This window comes from Dunckerocampus dactyliophorus, chromosome 15 (genome assembly GCF_027744805.1).
Source record: "Dunckerocampus dactyliophorus isolate RoL2022-P2 chromosome 15, RoL_Ddac_1.1, whole genome shotgun sequence".
NCBI lineage: Eukaryota > Metazoa > Chordata > Actinopteri > Syngnathiformes > Syngnathidae > Dunckerocampus > Dunckerocampus dactyliophorus.
The window spans coordinates 24,389,845-24,413,945 of NC_072833.1; the positions used below are offsets into that span (position 1 = coordinate 24,389,845).

The following is a 24,101-nucleotide window of genomic DNA, read 5'->3' on the forward strand; positions in this document are numbered from 1 at the left end:
GTGTGGTACGCAATATAACAGCTGCTTTTATGCAAGGGCTTTTCCTCCCATCATGTGTGTTTCTCCTTTCTCAACGCTTATCAAATGCACTTCTGCCATCTAGTGGCCATTTTTATGGCATTAAAATTGCTCTAAAGTTGAATCCTTTGCTGAGGAGTTGGATCAGGACCTTGTTTAGCCTCTCGTGAAAGACATATAAATACGTTGTTGGGATCGGGCGTTCAGGTTTATAAATCTTTGGTATTGAATGAGTTAACATTGTTATGCCAAACAACTACCTTACTGGCGTAGTGACACCACACCGGCTAGCTACTAGCCGGCTAGTGACTAGCTTCACCACACGCTCACTCACAACATCTCAGGCCACTAGCAAAAGGTAATGCTACATATTGGAGCTGCCAGCACTGCTGCTGTGTTTTTGTTTTTACGCTAGGTGTAGCGTTCCTTTCTATGTTGCTATGTGAAATCAATGCACCCAGGAAGGAAGTTCTGCTCCAAATGAGAAAAATAGTGCAAGTACTCCATGTTATCATGAATGTACCTGCTACTACATGCTCACAGCATGAAAAGAAAACCATAAAACCTTGTTGGAGGTGTTTTAATAGCCGGCTTTCTAGGCGCAATAGGTGTGTCCCATTATGTGCGTTAATTACCTGCCTCTTTTTAGCTGTTTTTATATCTTTAGCATGCACAGAAAAGAGAAAGACGTGTGTTCATGTCACACATAAGGATTATGGATGATGGGCAATCTTCCAAAAAAGTGCATTTATAATGTAAATGAACAACTGTATCATTACCCTCATGAATAGTTATTTCCCCTTGTGGTGACTGGTGCCTTGGAGCTCATGGGTGAGGACTGTGTGGTGCGTTTAAGTGTGTCAGGAAATGCTGTCAAACCAGTCAGGGGATCCTCAGGTTCAAAACACACCATCTGACGGCTAAACCACAACAAAGCGTCTTCCAGTATGCTGTCACATGACCACACTGGCCGAGGATAGTCACACTGGACGCCACACGCGTCCTCGCAGGAAGTAGTCTCTGTTCACCGTCCTGTCACAATGTCCCGACATGCTGACTCATCCTATGAAGGACGTTTTTTGTTTTTTTTTGTAGTTCAAAGAGTAAACAAACCTTGATGTGGATGGGAGATCTTTGGAATATCGGAAATGAAAGCAATTAAAGCCCCCCAGCGCCTCAAACTGGAACTCACTGGTGGGCACTTAAGTACTGAAAATGCAGCACTCACATAGCAGAAACATCTGCTCAGGCAAACACTGACGGAGATATAAACATGTTCAACAGGATTTTCAAAAGGTGAATTTAAGTGCAAGTGCAACTTCTGAGCCTTGTAAGATTTGACAGATAAATGAACAATTTCAATGAATAAAAAAAACATATACAAAATAATAGTTTAATAAATGTAGCGCAGACCTCTGCCAAGCACCATAGCGCTCCTCCTATATTGTGATTTACACCATAAATATTAGTCCTACATTTATTTTATCTACATATTAAGATTCCTTGACCATGAAAACATACCATTAGCAATCGGATTCATGATGATATCAATATTAGTTCAGAAGTTATTTACAAAAATCGCATTTTCACAGCTTTTGAAGATAAAACAAATCCGTTGGCACAGTGTCTGGGCTATATATAATGGTGTTTGTTGCATGTTTATAGCTTCATTTGTTGTCTTCCTATGATGACCATTCCAAAGGTTCCCTATTTTTTCATATTCTGGATCATGGTATCTGGAATTATTCCATTTCATCCATCAGTCTTTGATGTTTTGTAGAAGCTGTTGGAAACTTGCCCTGTATTTTTTTTTACCAAGTGCTCCGACCATTTTTTGTGGGGTTATATGCACAAATGCCGAAAATGGTGCTATCTCGCAATGTTAAAGAATTATTTTTAAAAATTCCTGGATCCAGACGGTAATCCGCATCGCAGCCAAAATGTAATCACTTCTTCCATATGCCATTTCCGACAATTCCTGAAAATTTCATCCGAATCCATTCAGAACTTTTCAAGTTATTTTGAACACGACACAAACAAACAAACAGATACACGCCGGCAAAAACGGGCTGTCAAAACGGAAATTCCCTTTAACGCCACTATTTCTTTTGACGCGCGATTAACGTGCGCGCGTCCTGTTTGACCCTCACCGTAGTTTGAAGAAACGCAGCCTTGTGGCAGTTGATGTGGACACACAAGCGGGAACAAATATTGATGAGAAATGGAGAAAGAAAAGGTTATTTTGACTGGTACGTTTTGCTTTAAAAGCCCTAGCAGATGGCTCTCTCTACAAAACCAAAGTTATTTGTATCTACTGTCGCTGTGAGTTGACTTGTCACGGAGTACGTCGCCTCTCAAATGCCAGGGAGATGACAGAAGGTACTGGTGCACTGCAGGTATTGTCTTTATTGTCATTCATACAGTGCCTTGGCATACGAGTGTCCCAACTAACTGCGAGCAGTCTCCTCTGCTGATTTCTTGCTATGAACTGCGAGCTAAAATTTGGGTTACGAGCAAGCTGCTAGTTATCGGCAGGCATAGCCGAGGACAGCTATTTGGGGGGCCCGTGTCAATGTGACAAAGGTGGAAGGGAGCACGCGTGCACACAGTGCTCAATGAGATGGCACTAAAAACTTGTGAGAAGGAGTGATAAAGGCCCTGTCGTTTTTGGGATTTTTTTTTTTTGTGGCGGGTTGAAAAAAAGTCGTGGCTACACTGTGCCAGATTAGTAAATAGTTGCATTAAATAGGAACGGATAACTGAGTGAAAACAATGTAATACACAAGGACGCGGCCGGAACCACAGGGCACACAACGTGACACATCCTCTTCAGCTTTTCAAGGCTCGTGGAATTACATGTGCGTCATTTTGGGAGTACAAGACAAGAAAATCCTGGGCAAATGTCGTCTATGGTGAGTCATGACACTGGAAATATTCATAAACGTGTTGGCTTGTCATCAAAGCTCACTTCTGGTCACGTGACAACGACGAGGTGACTTCTTCGTTCTCGTATTGCCTGTCTACACGGCAACGACAAGCTGACGTTTTCAGATTTTCCCCATTCTGAAAGCCGTTATCACAAAATACCTTTTCAGGTCACCCACAACGCCATTCCCGAGTGGATGAGAGGCTGAAACAATAAAATACTGGATGACCCCGAAAACGTTTCCATATGGATTGCCCCAAAGTGTGTGTGTGTGTGTAAAAGAGTGTTTGGAAGTGAAGCCTGACTGTACTACAGTATATGGGTGCAGTCCTACTTCTCTAAACTACTGACTCTACAGCACTTTATTTTTTCCAAGTTGGCAATATTTATTATTCTAACACCCTGTGAGTTTTGTTTCCACTTTATTTGTAATGTTAGCCACAGTAATATTTTGTGAGATTACTTGCTTGAAGAGAATGGTATGAGAGAGATGGACAGTTTTCCTTACCATTGTCTACATTGAGGTCCACTTTGTGTTGAGCTGTTTAAAAAAACAAAAACAAACCCTGAATGTTCAATAAACAAAAATTTGCATAGAGCAAACATATTATCCAGTCTCATGTTGATGGCCTCTGTCAGCACTGTCAAATAAACGGGGCTCCTGAGGTCTGCAGCGAGGACGTTTTCCCTCCACGTGTTCCTTGAATCTAATAGAGGCCTAATAGAGACTCAGCACCTTTAAATCCGAGGCCACGGTTCTCAGTCAGAAAAGGGTGGATTGCGCCCTCTGGGCTGGGAGTGAGGTCTTGCTCCAGGTGGAGGACTTCAAGTATCTCGGGGTCTTGTTCACAAGTGAGGGAAGGTTGGAGCGTGAGGTCAACAGGCGGATCGGCGCAGCGTCTGCAGTAATGCGGTCGCATTGTTTATGACTTGTCACCAACATTTTGTAGGAAAATCCAGGTAGATATTTAAAAACTATGGACAGCAAATGGCACCAAAACGAGTTAAATGTGTCTACAATTGCTTTTTGCAGAAACAATCACCATGTTAGCCGTGTATTTTCCTTCTGTATCTACCTATCACTATAAAATGCCTCTATTGTAGCCTTCCAGACCGTATGTGACGTCAACAATTTGGCCCATAACTTCTACAAAATCAAGCGCCCCCTGGATGACTGGATGCGACAAACAGACTCCTACACCATCAAAGGTCAGGCGTGCACACAACAATACACATTGTACTGCGCGTGCAGGACATGGGCAGCAAACAGCTGTAGGCGAGAGGAATGAAAGCGTGCACGCACGAGCCAGAAAAGCCTCACTTTCTGTTTACACAAACTGTTATGCAAACATGGCGGCGGCTCGAGGCGACAAGGAGAGAGGAGCGCCGCCTCGCTTGTGAGTCACGCATGAGCTGGTAAAAGCCCCGATGTGTTGCCTATCTTGTTCAAAAATAAATAAATGCAATGAAGTAAAGTGCAAGAGCAATGACGACCACAATAATGACGAGGCCCGCGTTTACAGGCCTCGAGGCAGAAAGGCGACCTTGGTCGTGTTGATGCGGGCTTTTGGCGTCGCGCTCCTGGATGAGGGAGTCATATTCATGCCTGCTGACCTTGTTGTTAAAGTAACAACAACAACAACAACTAAAGTTTGCAAAATACTCCTTGCCTGTACATGATCTGGTGGCTGCTAATCTTCTGCAATCTTTCATGTTGGTTTTGCTTAACAACGCTATGAGGTGATCTCTCTCACACACACGCACGTACACACACTCCATCAAACTGTGTGTGTGTGTGTTCAAGTTTGACAGATGGACAGCTGATCTGTCACAGGTGGTGGCTTCAGACACAAGCAATCCTCCAAGTTGGGTCTGGATCCGGGGTTCTCAAATGGTCTCAGTCTGGGATCCACATTTCCCAATGGTCATGAAGCCGCAACCCACTTTTACCTAAGTTATTTCTATTTCATTTGTTTTTATTTATTTTTTTCACACTTTGATTTGTCTTTTTAATTTTTTTAAATTATTTTTTTACGCTTTGATTTAAGTCTTTTTTTTTTGTATTTATTTCTATATATTTTTTACATTGTTATTTCAGTCATTTTTTATTTTTATTTGTCATTTTTTAACGCTTTTATTCAAGTCATTTTTATTTGTACTATTTTTTTTTTTTTTACATTTTTACTTATTCTTTAAAAAAAATATATATATTCTTTTACACTTTTAAGTCATTGTATTTAGTGGTAATGGTGATGATTTCATTTCTTTTCAACATGAATAGTTTACACTGAATGCTTCATGTTACAATTCCACATGTCCAACAATGAGTAGGAAGAAGCAGAGCTTATTTAATCCGACCCCCTACCAAAATAGTTCAAAATTCTAGTATTGTCAGCAGAGCTCTTGGCATGTACGTCCTCTCCAGTCAACAAAAAAGGAGAAAAACTATTAAATTAAAATTTATGTTACAATTATTAAATAATATTAAAGTGATTATTATTCAATTAAAATTATTATTATTTAGGGGTGGAAACCAGACACAAATGTGAGGTTTTGTGTGTGAATAATCAGCTGTCATGTTTCTGGCTTGTTGTTTATTACGATGAATTTTTTTTTCTTTAAGTTGAGCTCCGGGCCGCGCGGTGGTCTAGTAGTTAGCATGTTGGCCTTTATTTCATTTTATTTATTTATGTCTTCATTTGTTTGTTTATATTTTGTAAACTTTTATTTAAGTCAAACCAAGCAAATACTTTTGTTTTTTAAAATCGTCATCTTTTGAAACATGAACAGACATAATTACATGTCCAAAGTGCATTTTACAGGAATTTGTTAAGGAAATGAGGAAGAACTGCATGCATACTCTACAAATAATGCATAGTAAGTCAATTTAAATACCAAAATGGCCTCAAATCAGATATTTGACTTGTAACTGTGCAATGTACAGTACATACATCAAGGAGGAAGATGACTAAGATATTGCTTGAGTTGACTTTAAAGTCCAAGATCCACTTGTTGAGAACCAGTGGTCTGGATGATAGTAAAGCCAATATAGCGGTGTTTCCCATAGGACTGCAATGTATTTGTGGCAGTGGTGGATTGCAAAATGTGAGCAAAAAACACCCACGAAATCAAAACAAAAAATACAATTAGAACTACCAATTAACTTTCTTCTGTTGCTTCTTTTTGACATTTCCAAAAATGTCACAAACAAGACGGAGCAACCGACACGGACAAAAGTCGAAAGTCAGAGTCTGGTGTCAGAATCGCTAGACGTCTCTGGCTTTTTTGAAGAAGAGTATGGAGATTAGTCTGATTACTAATCATACCAAATGAGACTTCCTGCATGACTCGCAGCAGGTCACTCGACTGCCGAGTGAGCGTGCTCAGCGCGTGACGCACACATGCTCGCACTGAGGAGGCTTCGGGAACAAACGCTGGGAGGAAGAAAACGGACTGAATGTCTTGGGACGGCGTCACGGCTGTCGCTTGTCGTCATTTTCATCCAAATGATTACATAAGCATCTCCACGTTTCTTTGCCGGGCCCAGCGAGCCGAAGAAGAAAAAGAAAAAGAAAAAGACGACCTTCTATTGCGTAACACTTCAAGGGACTGTTTGCAAGCGGCTGCCTTGAGTGCGCTAACTTTCTGACGTGCTGCAAGCACCCTATCCCGCCCTCTTCTTGCGCCGAGCATTCAAGCCACGTCCCACACGACACACACACACACGCTCGCCGTGTTTGTTGTCAGCTCATGATAGCCATTTGGCAAAGTTTAACTGTTGACGTTAGCTATCACTGAATGTATAAGCAATCGTAACAGCAACATGACTGCTGCAGCTATGAATCCAGCAGAGGGCGCTGTCTCACAAGTCAACTCACTCAACATTTTCCAGCAGGAAGATGCTTTGACAAGACACGATGTTGTATAAGTGTGGACAATACTGTAGTATAGAGTTTAGATAATAATTAGATGATTTTTATGGGTGCATTAGTCATGTTCTTTTGCCATTAGCAGGGATCTAACGTATAGAGCAGTAGTAATTAATTGTACTTTTTTTCTCCAAAATAAAACCCTGAAATTAGAAAATGCATGAGGATATGGTGTAATAAAAAACTGTGGTTATAAGCCAATTGGACTTTTTGTCCCATAATACCCTCCAAGGGTAGTACTGTAAATTAAGAATGTGACACTGAAAAAAAAAAAATAAATAAATAAATAAATAAAAACCAAAGCATCAAAATTAATTTTGTTACTAATGTTATGTACATTTTACGCCTGATTAAAATTAATAAATAAATCCCCAGCCTGGTAACATTTATTACACAGAAAATAACTAATTTTATGCGTACTGCATTTAAGAAAAACAAAATAAAATAGTGACATCATGTGTCAGTTATGGGCATTTATAAAGGGTTAAAATATTTAAAAATTAATTATATATTTGGTATTTTTTAATAGGATTGAAGTTGATTGAAAGATTTGAGCAAAACAAGTAGAAAAAAAAACAATCTGTTATGGTTTTATAGTAGTTTTTGGGAGAGGACTTTTTTGTCTCTTAATACCCTCAAAGCATAGTAAGTTAAGAATCAGGCACCGCAAAAAAAAAAAAAAAAACCCATCAAATTCAACTTATTACTGTACTAAACTTATGTATAAGTATGTATTTTAGCCAGATTTTTTTTTTTTTAATCCCCAACATTTATTATACTGGAAATCAACTCATTTTGTATGTATTTTCAAAATAAACACAGAGACATCATTTAATCAAATGGGCATTGAAAAGGTTCAAATAATAAAAATAATTAAATATATCTATTTTTTATTATTAGCACTGAATCTGATTGAAAGATCTGAGGAAAAAATAGACATGTTTTTAATACTATTTTTTGGGAGATGTGTTGTGTTGTGTTTTTTTAAATTTTTTAATTAGGATTGAACATATACAGTAGTACCTCGCATAACATAAACCTCCTTTTACGTAAATTCCACTGAATGTAAAGAATTTATGTAAAGTTTTTGCATCGTATTACAGAAGAAATTTAAGAAGAAGCGTCAAGTTTTCTTTTTCAATCAACTTTATTAATGCCTCAAGTCGGTTCAAGTTCAGACTAACACTTGGTGACGCCTTCTGACGCTTCACGCTCTCATTGGCTGATTATCAGGGCACCGCCTATGCTCTCATCTCATTGGCTGACTTATACAGCAGGTACGTGAGTTTGTGTGAGAGACAGGCTTGTCCCTTCAACCTCCTTCCTCTTCGTAGTCGGCCTTAAACTAACTTAAACAATTAAGTTAAGTTACAAATTAAAATTTTGCACACAGCATTATCGTGTAGAGCGTGTGCGTTTGTCTGTGAGACCAGCTGACTCTTAGACTCTTTGAGTCGCGTTTCGACTCAGGCTAGTCCTCCTCCTCCTTCCTGCCTCCACTTGCGCTCCTGATCAAGACATCTCGTGAACGGTAGAATTGTTTTTGTTTTTCAATTTTATTCATTTACAGTAATTTTATTTATTACCTTATTTTATATTGGAATGTTACTCTACTATGTTTATGCTAACATTTTCTTATATTTTCCCACCATATTTGGTGGACTTTGAATATTTTTAAGGGCAAAGGTGAGTTTGGGAAGATCTTGGAACAGATTAGGCTATTTACATGTATTTTACGCTTCGTATAACATAAAAACCCTATAACAAAGGTTCTCGGAACGGATTATTTACATTGTAGGGGCGTCAACTGTACACTGAAATATATATATATATGTATACACATACACTGAAATATATATATATATATATATATATATATATATATATATATATATATATATATATATATATATATACATACTGTAATAAAATATTTGCAGAAATGTGAAGGGTGTACTCACTTTTGTGACATACTGTATATATATATATAAAATCCCCGCTAAAATATATAAATCTATATCAGTTTTTGGGAGAGGACTTTTTTTGTCCCCAAATAGAAAACATCCACAAAGGGTAGTAAGTTAAAGGGACTCTTGAGGATTAAAGCCACAGGGTGTCCTGTGATGTATTAATTCATGACTTTTATTAGCATCTATTAGCATTTACATGCAACACGTGAATTTCTAGAGTTCTTTCCTCGGGGAGGCATGAGGTTATGCATGTTTTGACCACATGCACGTGTGGACTTAACATCTTTTCAGCCTGTCGGACGGCTCTCATGAATATTTCACACGGGCATTACTTCACGTCTGGTGGCAGGGGCAGAAGCAGGTCAGCTTTTGTGCTTTACTACGCGTCGTCGACAGAATAGTGAGGTTAAATTGGAGTGTTGTGCTAAGATGAAGCCATAAAGCAGCACACGAAGGAGCTTTTAAGACGGGAGACGCCGGTTCTTCCAGGGGCCTAAAAGGCTGTCACAGACTGAACGTTTTAAAGGATGGCTCATCTGGACCTTTGCCAGAGTCATCCCGCACCGACGCTTGTTAAGAGGCCTCGCAGGTGACATTGTGGATGTTTGCAGGCAGCTTACAGAAGAAGCTGATGCCAGCCTGGATCGCTTTTGCACTTCCTGCCGCGCGTCCTTGCACTCCCACTCATGCAGGCCATCTGTCAAGCATACTGTCAGCTTATGCAGCTTGACACATCCTCTCATACAGCCTCACAATGCCGGCTGCACAAATGACTGTGACATGTGTCACCACCAGGGAGCGGGAGGGTACATGTCCTGCACATGGGACCAAAGGCACCCCCCATGCATGCACCCGCGCAGCCTCGCAGGCAGCACACAAACCAGTGCGCTCCCGCACACATGGAAAGTAGGTCGAGGATGACTCGTGAAATGCAAAATTGATGTTGATAGAGCCGACACTCTGCATGTCTGGCTAAACTTTTTACATTTTTTTTATTTTCTTTTACATAAACGATCAAACTTCCTGGTGCTGATTAAGTTCTTCCTCTTGATCGATGGAAGCCGGCATTCATTTCATCAAAAAGGAGTGCCACCATCAGTATATGGCAAAACCTTAAAAAAAAAAAAAAAAAGCTTGTAACTTTAGAGTGGTCAGTGTACAGCTTGTATAGATTATTGTGAAAATCAACACACTCAATACCTAGCAACACAAGTGAGTAGCAAGGTATTCTATCCAGGGCTACACGAGTGTTGTCAGCACCGGGGGAGCTACGGTTTGTTGAGGGTAATATTTGGACATGTTCATTGCAAGGTGTACGCACAGCTATTTAGACAAGCGCTGACTCATCTTCAGTGGACAGTAAAGCTATACAGTCGCCCTCGCTATATCGCGGGTTTTTAAAAACTAGGCCATGGCTGAGATAGAGTGGAAAAAAAGGTTCTCCCCTCATTCTGTGTGGACTCCAGGGTGTACCCCGCTTCTCACCCAAAGTCAGCTAGGATAGGCTCCAGCATACCCCCACGACCATAGTGAGGATAAGCGGCACAGAAAATGGATAGATGGAAAATTGAATCCTACTTTGCGGAAATTCGCATATTGTGGGTCGGGAACCGATTAACCGCAATAAAAGAGCGACGACTGTACACCGACTACCCTAAAGTACATTCAAGTTTACTTCCACTTGTATTGTCCTTTGACAAGACGTGATAAACGGCTTGATGAAACGCAGTAGGCTATAGATTTACTGTGCACTGATAAAGGAGTCAACAAACAGCCATTTCCCGTCATGAACCACAGCACCGGCAGCACTCGTGCGTACCCAAAACATACAGACACAATGATCTTGCTCCGAATACTACTTTCCAGCTAATTAGACTATAATGGCTGTTTGCTGACTCATTTTCAGTGGATAGTAAAGCTATACTGCTGTACAAGCTGTACACGGACTCCTCTAAAGTTGACATGCAATGCTGGACTACCCAGCATGCCTTGCGAGCATTTGGAAATAACAGTAAGTTATATGTTATGTTTAGTGCTTTGTTGTTGTTTATCACCCATGTAGTGGTAGTAGTTGATTTATGTCATGCGTTGCTGTGGATGTGTTGTGTTTTTGTTTTGTTGCGCCGTGAGCAGGTACAGGTATGTCGATGACCACCTATCTATAGATGGCTCCTCCGCCAAATTGTTTAACCCAATCTGGCCCGCGACAAATCAAAAAGATTTCCCACCCCATGAATAGCTATAGCATTGTACTGCCAAAAAATGTAACTCTTATGAGCTATTTTTGTTGTCATTGTTACAGTTGTCCAAACAAAAGGTACCTTTAGTTGTATCAGGCGTTAAAATGAATAAGAATTGATAATTTTTTCCATGACTGTATGTTACGGCAGTTACAACACAATGCCAAACTCATTCAGCAAGAAAGATGAAGAGCGCGTCCTATTGATGCACGTTATTTCCAGGCTTTGTCAGGCTGCATAAAATGACAGGGAATACAGATGTGGCCCACGGGTCTCAAGTTTGACACCTGGAAAGCACGAAGGAGTCACCTGCTGTGTTATGTTCTCATCTCTGCTTTGTTATGGCGGTGAAGGTGAGGCAGCAACAGCTCTGGATGCTACCCTCCTCTAATAATACTCATCCCCAGAGGATCACAAGAGGGAAAGGGGAGAGGAGGGGGACGTAAGAGCACAGTTCAGTCGGAGTTTCCCTTCCTCGCCGCAGCTGCTTCTGCCGCAGTGTTGTGGGCCGAAGAGAGGGAGGGAAAAGGTGAGTCGGGACGAGGAGAGATGCTGATGACTGACAAAACGCACCTATTCAGCAGTATTTGGCCGCGCCAACACCAAACGCATTACACCCTTAAAGTCTCATGCTTGCCAAGCGGCTTGATCTAGGACAGGGCTTAGGAGACCGTCCGGGCCCGCCTCCGGGGCCAAAAACTGTGCCACTCGCTCAGCGATGAGGCAAGGCGAGCGGGCGTCGCTAAATCAGGACACGTGTGATGTGTGATGTGCGCCGCTGCACCTTTGACAAAGACAGTCGTCCTCGGGGTGACGTCCACGTCCAGAGACGCGCTGAAGGGGAAGGCCTGCGGCTGGGACACGGCGGACAGGAGCATCACGAGGAAGAGGAGGGCTCTCATGTTGAAGACACGGGTCCAAATACACATGCAGTATCTTGATGACGGTGATCTCCCAGTGGACTCAACTTGCCTGTCTGTGCTTGAAGAGAAAAAAATAGTCTCTCTTACATCATTTGGGACCCTTAGCTCTCTTTAATCTCTAATAGTAACAGTGTGGATGACAAAGGTGTTGAACTGCACCTCTTACTGTGAAACGTATCATTTTATTACGATATAAGATAACCATAGTATTTCACTTTAAAAGTACAATAATCATTGTATATGTAGTCCACCATTACGCATGCTTCATTTCGGAAAAGGTATGAACACTCAACATAGTAAACATGCCTGATATTCAATATGTGAAGTAAAATTGTGGGGCCGAGTTGAGAGCTCAAGCAATTAATGTACAAATATGAGCCAGTGACTTATGGTAAATATCGCTAAGCATGTCTGAAATGAACTCAACCGGAATAATTCAACGTTTCATGTTGATGCTTGCGCACATGAGCTCAGAGAGTGTGACTCTTACACTTTGATGATGTTTACATATGCAAATGACTAACACACCGTGTGTTTAACTACTTGTACAGTACACTTAAAATAAACCGAACAGTCCTCTTGACAATTCTTGCACATCCGGTTTACAGTCACCCTTGCTCCCCCTTACAAGAACAGCTAATGAAAAAGAATAATTAGCACACAGCATGTGGAAGCATGTTGGAGATCCCTCCGGGTCAATCGAAATGTGGCTTCCAAGTCAACAACATTGACCAGCGTGGATATTCAACTTTTATCGAAAATAAATACAAATGTAACAGTACATGTGGACAAAAAAACACATGCACATGTTCCAGGTGAGGCGTGTGCAAAAAGACACTCACCTGCTCGATGGGACGAGGAGTCCTCCTTGTCTTGCACCTGTACGCGGGGACCAACGAGCGGCTTCTGCGAGTCTGCTGCTGCTGCTGGGCTTTAACTGACCGTGGTCCCTCCCTCCTACACTCAAGAACACCCCCGCCCACACACGGTAAACAGTTCATCCCCATCCGGCGAGAGTCTTCCCTCCTCGGTAGTATTAAAATGCTCACATGACAATTTGAGAGCACGTCAGAACTTACACTTCGTTAAAAACAACAAGTTTGCCTAGTTGCAGACCACAGTGATAAGGAACTACATGCCCCACAAAGCATCTCAATTATGTTGGATGCGCAGTAACAGCACTCGGCCACTGGAGGCGGTATTTCGCCAATGCTAGCCACCTAGCTAGAAGCGGCAGAAAGTCGCTTAGTATAGTTCTTGAAGAAATGGGGCCAAAGTAGGAATATTATACAAAATATCCAACATAGTTTTATCATGAAGCAATTAAATGACAGACTTGGAAGCCACCACATCTCTGTACCTCTAGCACATAAACAAATGTCTAAGTACGATATGCACACAGAGACAAGCAAACAAACCTAACTCGCCACCAAGAAAGTGTCCGAACACTCAAGGATTAAAAATTCTGTCGGACTCACTCTTTACTAGCCTAATTGAGCCCAGTTGATTTTTTTTTTAAATGCCTGACCAACCAAACGTAATTTACTAGTGTTGTTTTAGTGGAGGCACAACAGTGCCTATAACTTTATAGAGCCCCCTAGTGGTGACGCCAGTATGGTATACAACATGATCCACGAAAAGACAGCAACAATTTGGGTTGCGGGCGCATGGTGGCCGAGTAGTTAGCATGTTGGTCACACAGTCAGGAGATCTGGAAGATGTGGGTTTGAATCTTCGTTGGGCATCTCTGTGTAGAGTTTACATGTTCTCCCTGTGCGTGCGTGGTTTTTTTGCGGGTACACCGGTTTCCTCCCACGTTCCAAGAACATGCATGTTAGGTTAATTGGCGACTCTAGAGTGTCCATAGGTATGAATGTGAGTGTGAATGTTTGAATCTGTGAATCTGTATGTCCAGGGTGTACCCTGCCTCTTGCCTCTTGTCAGCTGGGATAGGCTCCAGCATACCCACGACCCTAGTGAGGATAAGTGGCATAGAAAAATAATGAAATTTGGGTTGCATGGGCGATATTGCACATTTTGTTATTGATCCCATACAGAGTCAATACTTGTACATGTCCAATATTGCCAGTACTACCACCAATCCTTTTTACTTGAACATTTTGTATTGTATGTACTTTATTTATCCCACAGCGGGGAAATTTACTTGTTACAGCAGCAAGCAAGCAAGACAAGTAAAGAGAACAGTAAAGTAAAGTAAAGTAAAGCATCGTGACTACAACATGGTTCAGGTGGTGCAGGCGTTGTAGAGCCTGACAGCGGTCGGTATGAAGGACCTGCGGAACCTCTCCTTCTTACACCGTGGGTGTAACAGTCTGCTGCTGAAGGAGCTGCTAAGGGAACCCACAGTGTCATGTAGCGGGTGAGAGGTGTTGTCCATGATGGATGTCAGCTTAGCCAACATCCTTCTCTCCCCCACTTCCTCCACGGAGTCCAGAGGACCGTCCAGGACAGAGCTCGCTCTCCTGATCAGCCTATTGATCCTGCTCCTGTCCCTGTCCGTGCTGCCCCCTCTCCAGCAGCCCACAGCATAGAAGATGGCTGAGGCCACCACAGAGTCATAAAAGGTCCGTAAAAGAGTCCTGCACACACCAAAGGACCTCAGTCTCCTCAGCAGCTCATTGAAGCTCATTGAATAATTTTGCGGGTTTTTTTACATTTATTTTAGTTTGTTGATCATGATTATAATCAGAAAAAACACAGGACAAACATTTTAGGCCAAAAAAATATTTGTATCAACAAAGTCAATATTGCAAAATAGCTTTACTTGCTTTGGCAGCCGTATCCACAGACAGCTCTACTAGTCTACTACTCTACTAGTAGAGTACGAACAATAATTAAACTTTTAAGAAAAAGAGAAAAGAAAATTGTAAGTAAAATGCAATAAAAATTAATAATAAACACAGCTTTATATGTACGTTATGTATTATTATTAAGACTTGTGTATCCATATTGCACAATCAGAGCATAAATGGGGTTGAAATCTGCTAATGTTAAAGACATGCAGTATACAACCCACCCCCACAATACAGTGACAATCTAGTAATATTGTGTAATGGATTTCACTCTCTCGACAATGACAAATCTATGAAGACAAAATACAAATCTCAGTACAAGGACAGTACAGTAAAGTTGTGGCTTTTACTGGTCTGCCCCCTGCTGGAGTAAAGGTGCTTGCTCCCATCTCCTGCCCCGCCTCCAACGCTGGAGAAGCTAACCGCAAATCCTCCCCCGTCGCCCCGGCGACGAGAAGCCCTGCCGCGGTCGTAATGACGTGGACTATCGTAGTCGATTGCTGGTTCCCAGGCGTTCGGAACGGCTGTTACCAAGCGAGCAAGAAGCCTCTCTGGTAGCCTCCCAAGTGGCCTGGTTAACATCCCCCTCCATTGAAGGTGTGTTTTGTTGTGAACGTGCTTTGCTGTGATTAAAGTCAATAAGTTGTTAATTTATTGACCGAAATGAGCATGCTAGCATGTTACCAATGCTAACTAGCGCTAACTGTGGCTAATAGCTACAAATCACCAGATTGCTCAACAACCATAACATTGGTATTAGTGGCTGTAATTATTAGAATTGGTATCTTAAATCGACATAGCAACTTAGACTAGCCAAGTAGTCTGTGGTTATCCATTCTGATAGTGATTTGTGATCGATTTGGCTACGATTAGCTATCCTGTTAATCTGTTGAGCGAGTTAACCGATGTTTTTTGACACTGTTGGTCAACGCAGTTTTTCCCAATGACAATGATATTGTTCTAGTGGCACATATTTCAAAAATTGTAATTAATCAAATTCCCACAGGGCTAGAAATGCTCGAAATGTGATTTAAAAAAAACATGTGTGTGAATCCTGTGTAGTAGCCCATGATGACCCCATCCAGAACATATGCTGGTATAGATTAGGATAATTCAGATATATACTAAATCCCAAATTTACGAACATCGGACAAGCCGACTGGTCTATTTTTTCATGTATTTTGCCTTGTAGTAACTAAATATTTATACTGCTACATGCTTGACCAGTAGAGGGCACTGTGACACTGCTAATGGGACCAACAGAGGGAGAACAGGAAGAGGAGTAAGGAAGTCTAAGTTGTAGCTGTATGATGCAACCCGGACAGAGCGTGTGATTAAAGTTTATGAAGAGTTAATAGGCCTGTTTAATTCTACACCACCCACAGAACACTACCTCTTTTAGAAGAGTCTAACAACGACGACGATTTGTCCTTTTTTTCAATATCTCCTCCTCCACCACAACGACGTATGCTGGACCACACACTTGACCACCACTTCAAAGGTAAATAACATTTATCATTACGTATTATTATATCATTATTATTATTGTTTTTTTAATTAATTATCCTCGTTTAATATTACTACTACATCCAAACTCATATTTACATACATACGCATATACTGTATATGTATACACGTACATGTAGTCCCTATATCATTGGTAATATTACCTTTTCCCCTACTTAAGAACAATTCGACTTAAGAACGGTCGTCTGGAACCATTTGTGTTCGTTGGTTGGGGACTTAGTGTACAGTCAAACCTGTCTTAGCGGCCACCTGTATAGAACGGCCACCTGCCTGTAGTGGCCACTGAAAAATCCCCCGCAGAAAATTTGCGTGTTATAGACCCTGTGTATAGCGGTCACCTTTCTAACGCGGCCAGCGGCCACCCATTTTGTATCCCTTGGTCAATATATGACCGCATATAGCTGCCAAAATGCCGACTCAAGCAGAAGCTTCATGCACGAAACTGTTTCATTTTTTAAGCAATGAAGCCGTCGTGTGTAGACTTTAATTACTGAGTCCGAGCTCAGTCACAATCATTCACAAGATCCACACAAACTGTCAGTTGTTCCACATAAAAAAGCCGTCTTCTTTGGAGCTTGTTGCAGACAGTGACACCGTTTATTTCCTGGTGTGAGACAATGTGCACTGGTCAATACTGTAATGCCGCTTGTTGTGGGGAAGGAGAGACTCACGTCGCCGATGCACTTTAATCGCTTTATTTTACAGCTGTTTATTAACCTAGTAGTTCTTTACAACTTTTATCCGCAGTCCCACAGTGCCCTCTACTGGTCAACATGTAACAGTATAATTATATGTATCTGCAAACACAACAAGCTTCTAATCACAGACATGTTAATAATGTATGTGCGCGCACAAATTCAAAATGGCCACCAACCTGTCTATAACGGGCACCTGCCTATAGCGGCCACTTTTGCCATTTCCCTTTAGTGGCCGCTATAGACAGGTTTGACTGTATTTGGGACTACCCCGCTTTATACGGGGTGGTATAGCACAGTCCATTGCAGGGGTGTACAAAGTGTGCTGTTTTGCGCTTTTTAAAAATTGACTTACAATGCTTAAAAACTGTGTTAGACCACCACCCAATTTTCCAAGACTTAACAATTGTGTTTTATTAATTAAAAAAACATAGTCTGCCGTCTGTATGCCGTCCTCGGTGGAAAAAGTTTGGACACCCCCGGAATATTGTTTAATACATAGATTTACTCGCTCAGGCAATGAGTTTCACTGACTCATGGGTGCTTGACAAAGACTCGAGTTTCACTGATTCACAGGTGCTAAATAAAGACTTCAGTTGCACTGACTCATGGGTGCTCAGCTAAGTCGCGGATACTCGCCAAAGACTCGAGTTTCACTGACCCACGAGTGCTCAACAAAAACTCGTGTTTCACTGACTCACAGGAGGGAGACGATGACTCAAGTTTCACTGATTGACGGGTTGACAAAGACTCAAGTTTCACTAACTCACGGGTTCTTGACGAACACTCGAGTCTCACTGAGTTGGGGCGACTAGATGAAGACTCGAGTTTCACTAACGCACAGGTTGACAAAGGCTCAAGTTCCACTGAGTCGCTGGTGCTTGACTGAAGACTCTGACTCATAGGAGCTCAACAGAAACTCGTGTTTCACTGACTCACAGGAGGTAGATGAAGACTCGAGTTTCACTGATTGACGGGTTGACAAAGACTGAAGTTTCACTAACTCGCGGGTTCTTGATGAAGACTCGATTTTCACTGAGTTGTAACTGCTCGATGAAGACTCGAGTTTCACTGATTCATTGGACCTATACAAAGACTCGAGTGGCACTGATTCACGGTTTGACAAAGGCTGAAGTTTCACTGAGTTGCAGGTGCTCGACTGAAGACTCGAGTTTCATTGACTCATGGGAGCTCAACAAAGACTTGCGTTTCACTGATTAAAGGGTTGACAAAGACTCAAGTTTCACTGACTCACGGGTTCCTGACGAAGACTGGAGCTTCACTGAGTTGTGGCTACTCAACGAAGACTCGAGTTTCACTGACTCACGGGAGCTAGATGAAGACTTGACTTAAACTGATTCATGGGACTTCGATGAAGACTTGAGTTTCACTGATTCACCGGTTGACAAAGGCTTACGTTTCACTGAGTCGCAGGTGCTCGGCAAAGACTCGAGTTTCACTGACTCATTGGAGCTCAACAGAGACTCCAGTTTCACTGACTCATGGGAGCTCAACAAAGACTCGAGTTTTACTGATTCATGGGTTGACAAAAGGCTCAAGTTCCACTGAGTCGCAGGTGCTCGACAAAGACTCAAATTTCCATGACTCGTGGGAGCTCAACAAATACTCGAATTTCACTGACTCACAGGTGCTCGACAAAGACCGGAGTTTTACTGGCTCACAGACACTCGGCGAAGACTCAAGTTTCACTGACTCAGAGGTTGGCAAAGATTCGTGTTTCACTGACTCGGTTCAACGAAGGCTCGGTTTAGCTCTGGGCATTTGGCACATTCATTGTTCTTACACCATGCACTGTAATGCACTCCAAATGTTACCAAGAAAAGTTGCCTTTCTAATACATGTTGGAGGAGGCAGAAAGCAGTTTTTTAGGCTTGTGTGTGTTGTTGTTTGTGATCCTTAAATGACGGCCTTCCCCAAAAGGAGGAGCCCTGCCTGCAGCCTAACCAACCCTAATGATACCTTATCTGTGGTAAAAATAAAAAAGAACTGCCTTTGCAGGCCATGAGGAGGCGGTGACCCTGTGGAGGACAGATTGACAGGAGTCTGGGAGGGGGGAGGAAGAATGGGCCGGAGCATCGGGGGCTCCTGGCAAGGCGTCGTCTCCACTGCAGTGCTCTACGGCTCTTTGGCCCTCTTCACCTCCGTCCTTCACAATGTCTTCCTGCTGTACTACGTGGAGACCTTTGTGTCCGTCTACAAGATTGACAAAGTCTCCTTTTGGGTGGGAGAGGTGAGTGAGGTGTTAATATATGTGAGTCGAATGGACCGCTCAACTGGGTTTCTCTTTGCAGACGGTGTTCCTGCTCTGGAACAGTTTCAATGATCCTCTCTTCGGTTGGCTGAGTGATCGCGCCTTCCTCAGCTCTCCTCAGTGAGTGTCTGCATCCTTCCTCCTCTCGGTCCTTTCTGCTGTGGATACTAAGTCATGTAAACTGGCTCCGCTTGTCCTGGTCCAGGACCGGCTCCCAGGTCACATCTCCAGAAGTGGTCCTGAAGCGGCTCAATGCGCTCTCTGCCAATGGGCCGCTCTTCGCCCTTTCCTTCCTGGCCTTCTGGGTGGCGTGGGCCAGGCCGGGCCTGCAGTTCCTGCTATGCCTGTGCCTGTACGACGGCTTCCTCACCATGGTGGACCTCCACCACAGCGCCCTGCTGGCTGACCTGGCTGTGTCCGCCACTGACCGCACGCGCCTCAACTTCCACTGCTCGGTGTTCAGCGCCCTGGGCTCGCTCTCTGTCTTCCTGTCCTACTCCTTCTGGGACAAGGAGGACTTTTACGCCTTCCGCCTCTTCTGCCTGACTCTGGCCGCCTTCTCCATCTTGGGCTTCTTCCTTGTCTCCCGGTTGCTACGGCGGCGCTTTGAGAAGGAAGTTCGTCCAAGACAGGATGAGGCACTGGCGCTCAAAGAGTAAGTGGAAACTCAAAGCTTTGCTACAGATGCCCATCGCACGTGTCTTACGCTCTTTTTCTGCTCTCTCCTTCTTCTGTGTCTCAGGCTGTGTGTTGGCCACGCCCCACTCACCTCCCCAGAGCGCCCCGTCACCATCAGGCAGTACCTCAAACAGCTCTCCAAGCACAAGAACTTCATGTGGTTTGTGTCCATGAACCTCATTCAGGTGAGTTTTCCCTCTCGTAAATAACTTTCCCTCGTGTTATACAGCATATGAAAGCTTCATTTTTGGAGATTCAACTGATATTCAACTGAACTCCTGCATGACGGAGGAACGGAAAATGTAGACTGTGTGTTTTTCTGTCTTTATTTTCCAGACCATAGTGACAAAAATGCTTTGAATGACAAGCTAGAGTGTCAGGAAGCCATGGAGTTTTTGTTTGCGTGGAGTTAGTGAAGACCCTGACCTAGTGCAATCAAGGGTCTGCAAATGGAACACCTAACTTAAAAACCTGTGGAAAGTACTCCATTTGTCAGTAAAATTGTCAAATTTGAAATATGGTTAGTAAAAGACTAGAGATGGACAGATACAGTCGTCCCTCGCAATATTGCGGTTCGATTATCGCATTGCGTATTTTCAGAAATTAATTCATTAATTTAATGATCACTGTTTCGTGGCAGACTATGGTCTATTATTAGTCAAAACATATTGAAATACAAGTCATATGTAGTATTGTGGTCACTAGGTGGCAGTAATGACACAAAAATGATGAGACGTTAGCTTACATTACATTAGCGTAACACTGCATGAAGTCATGAAGTCAGCCATGGCATGTCCCACGTGATAGAGTGGAAAAAACGGTGTCCTCCCATCCCGTGTGGAAGTTTTTGACTTCTTAAGTTTAGAAGAAATAAATTAAATTCTAACTGTTTAGCGGCCGTATCGAATCCCTGCAGCATAAGAGTTGGCAGTGTGTTGTAAACAATGAATAATAGGAATGTAAAGGTGAATAGAGGGGTGTTATTTCATGTCTATAGGGCTCTAATAATGTTAAAAGCCGTGTTTGAAAGTCATCAACAGGTTTTCTATGCTCTAACTATGAAAATATTTCTTTGATTAACATTGAATACGATATCACGAAAATGTATTTATCGCGGTCGGGTGTGGAACTAATTAACCGCTATAAACGAGGGAGGACTGTATGGGTTTTTTTCAGGGCCGATACTGATTTTTACTAGTCAGCGAGGCCGATAACCCATTTGGAGCCGATATTCATTTGCAGTAAAAGTGAAGATATTGGTGACAAAATTTTGAATAATACACTCTCCAACTTCTACTTTAACTCAAATAATTTTCCTTAATCCATGCGGTACCATTCACATATTACTATGTAAAGTAGTAGTAGTGTGTAGTAGTGTATGTATAGTAGTATGAGCAGACATTTAGTTGGTTGTAGTGTGCCATTAGGGTTCATGCACTTATGCAAGGTGTGCAAACATATTGTGTGAAATATACTCAGTAAAAGCATACATTAAAACATATGACTATACATTAAGTCCCCAACTAACGAACACAATTGGTTCCAGACGACCGTTCTTAAGTCGAATTGTTCTTAAGTCGGGGAAAAGGTAATATTACCAATTATATAGGTACTACAGTCAAACTTGTCTATAGTGGCCACTAGAGGGAGACTGCAAAAGTCTGCCTTTTGGGTTTTTTGCAATCAAGTGTAGAATTACTGCACTGGTGTACAAGTACATGTACATGCTGGGAGTTTATTAGCTTCAGCACTAGATGTAAGCACAACTGGCTCGGAAGTGGCAAGTCTCCACTCTTTGCATCACATACAAGTTTATTTACCAGTCGTTGTTAATGAATTAGATCGATATAACTCCTACTTGTTGGCATCACTGGGGCAAAAATGTCAGCCTTGTTTAACAAAGGTAAATAAGTACCTTTGAGTCTTGCAACAGGAGAAGTGCCGGCTGCAGTGTTTGGGTGTGGCGCTCTCATTTACCCGTGTAGGTTTGTAGAACATCGCATTAGTTCTGCTTTTGATCTTGTCAGCTCTTGAATTAAAAAAAAATATGTGTAAAAATACCGCATAGTCGATCACTAGTAAAGACCCACACCATCACCCCATGGTTTTATTCCAGTCCATGAATCCTAACTAGTTATTTTGACGGCACCTACAGGTGTTTCACTGCCACTTCAACAACAACTTCTTCCCCCTTTTCCTGGAGCACCTCCTGTCAGACAACATCTCCGCCTCCACGGGCTCCATCCTCCTTGGTAGCGATGACACAGCACGTTAGTTTGACGAGAATGTTGTCTTCATCTTCATTCTCCACTCTGCTCTGCCGGTTGCTGCCCTGCAGGGATCTCCTACGTGGCCCCCCACCTCAACAACTTGTACTTCCTGAGCCTGTGCCATCGCCACGGCGTCTACCGGGTCATCCGCTGGCTTTTTCTGCTCAAACTGGGACTGAGCGTGGCCATGCTGCTGGCGGGGGCCGACCACGTCTTTTTGCTGTGCATCTTCATCGCCAGGTACGTTGGGTGTTCTCACTTCTACACACTGTATTGTGATGTAAACACCATACCAGGCCAGCATTCGCCATACGCTCATTTATTTGTGACGTCCCACCCCCAATTCATTTGGACTGCCACAAATACATTTGGCGCTTACCTGTTCGCCCTCGCTCCTGGACACATGACTAGTATAATGGGACTGAAGCTCGGCCTCGTCTCCCCCGCCAGTAACCGGGTCTTCACGGAGGGAACGTGCAAGCTGCTGAAGCTGGTCATCTCCGACCTGGTGGACGAGGACTTCGTGGTGAACCGGCGGCAGCAGGCGGCGTCGGCGCTGCTCTTCGGGATGGTGGCCCTGTTGACCAAGCCCGGGCAGACGTTTGCGCCGCTCATCGGCACGTGGCTGCTGTGCGCCTACACAGGTACGGACCGCCACGTCCGCCGCGCCCTACACTGCCAGCAACTCATCGCTCTCTCTTTCTCTCTCTCGCTTGTGCTTCTGCTCGCCAGGCTATGATATTTTCCAAAGGGAACCCGTGAAGGACATTCCGGGGCTGGATGCCGCCCCGGGCTCAGGGACCCAGCCTCTGCGTCTGGGCTGCTTTCACATGCTGGTGTTTGTGCCCATCACATGCGCGCTGCTGCAGCTGGCCGTCTGGTCTCGCTTCACGCTGCACGGACGCAAGCTGCAAGGCATCAAGAGCTCCAGGCAAGGCGCCCAACACAGCAGCCTGGTGGACGTCAAGGCCATATGAAGTGGAAGGAGCCAAGCTGCACACAGACACTCTTCCCCCCACTTTTATAAAGATGAATGAAGTCGTCACACAGCAGCTAGCTTTGTGGACAAGGATGTAGGAACCACAGCACAGTCTCTGGCTCTGTTGGGTATAACTTCAATTCATATTTGAAACAAATGAAACTTGCCTTATTTTTTTAATAGAGCATCAACATATATTTATACTGTAACAGGACCGATGAAGATGATCAATCATTTTAGATACAGGAGGACCAAGACACTTGTTTTAACACCATTGTCCATAATGAACATCAAAGTGGTTTTAATATCAGGGTAAGAAGGCTGCAAATCTTTATTTTGTGTTATGTTTTGTCTTCAAGTGCGTGGAAGCTGAAGGCTTGAGTGGATTCCTGTTTACACACATACCGTTGAACTGTTTTAGAAGTTTGTTTTTGCACAAAACTGCCGTTTTGTCTCTTGTATTTCTTCTTGTTATGATGGTGAATCGTGTCGAAGTACTGCCACATTTTAAATTTGTCAGCTTGACTATCAGCTGACTTTTGTCCTTTTTCCTGTATTCAACCAATGTGTGCCATTACCAAAAATAAACTTCACACCAAAAACTACTGAGTAGGTTGTGTGTTTTTTCTGACGAAGGATTCGTCATCCAAGGAACATGTTCGTCATTTTTTATGACGGCACGTCCATGCGTAGTTTTGTGCATAAAGAATAAGCGATGGGCTTGCTCTTATTACAGCAGTGTTTCACCGCGTGTGTGCTTACTTTGTATGCATTTTTTTTGCACTGTTGAGTTGGTGAGTCGCATGGTGGCGTATGCGTGTGGAGTGCAGAGCGCATGCGCAAGATTTATCGCTCTGTCAA

The 24,101-nt window shown here is 42.9% G+C and overlaps 2 protein-coding genes across 4 annotated transcripts in view; one reads left to right on the plus strand and one right to left on the minus strand.

The window, feature by feature from the left end:
• Nucleotides 1-12,991, minus strand: part of sema4gb (sema domain, immunoglobulin domain (Ig), transmembrane domain (TM) and short cytoplasmic domain, (semaphorin) 4Gb) — a 33,711-nt gene extending 20,720 nt beyond the window's left edge. The window contains exons 1-2 of one of the 2 annotated variants that reach the window (XM_054752671.1): nt 12,849-12,991; nt 11,868-12,059 (exon numbers count right to left, since the gene is read on the minus strand). In XM_054752671.1, the coding sequence (XP_054608646.1) occupies nt 11,868-12,012 (145 nt within the window). In that variant the 5' untranslated portion in view covers nt 12,013-12,059; nt 12,849-12,991. Of the gene's footprint in view, nt 1-11,867; nt 12,065-12,848 lie in introns of both variants that reach the window. The other variant, XM_054752670.1, reaches the window with a different exon arrangement.
• A 2,282-nt stretch (nt 12,992-15,273) lies between these two features.
• mfsd13a (major facilitator superfamily domain containing 13A) lies at nt 15,274-23,830 on the plus strand. Of its 2 annotated transcripts, XM_054753859.1 has the most exons (10): nt 15,274-15,416; nt 16,205-16,320; nt 19,061-19,292; nt 19,354-19,433; nt 19,519-19,968; nt 20,056-20,176; nt 22,147-22,243; nt 22,330-22,501; nt 22,712-22,905; nt 22,994-23,830. In XM_054753859.1, exons 3-10 carry the CDS (start codon nt 19,125-19,127, stop codon nt 23,236-23,238), a joined length of 1,527 nt encoding a protein of 508 aa, XP_054609834.1. In that variant the 5' UTR covers nt 15,274-15,416; nt 16,205-16,320; nt 19,061-19,124; the 3' UTR covers nt 23,239-23,830. The 2 variants fall into 2 exon arrangements, with proteins under 2 accessions (XP_054609834.1, XP_054609833.1); XM_054753858.1 differs by lacking the exon at nt 16,205-16,320.
• Nucleotides 23,831-24,101: the final 271 nt, after the last annotated feature.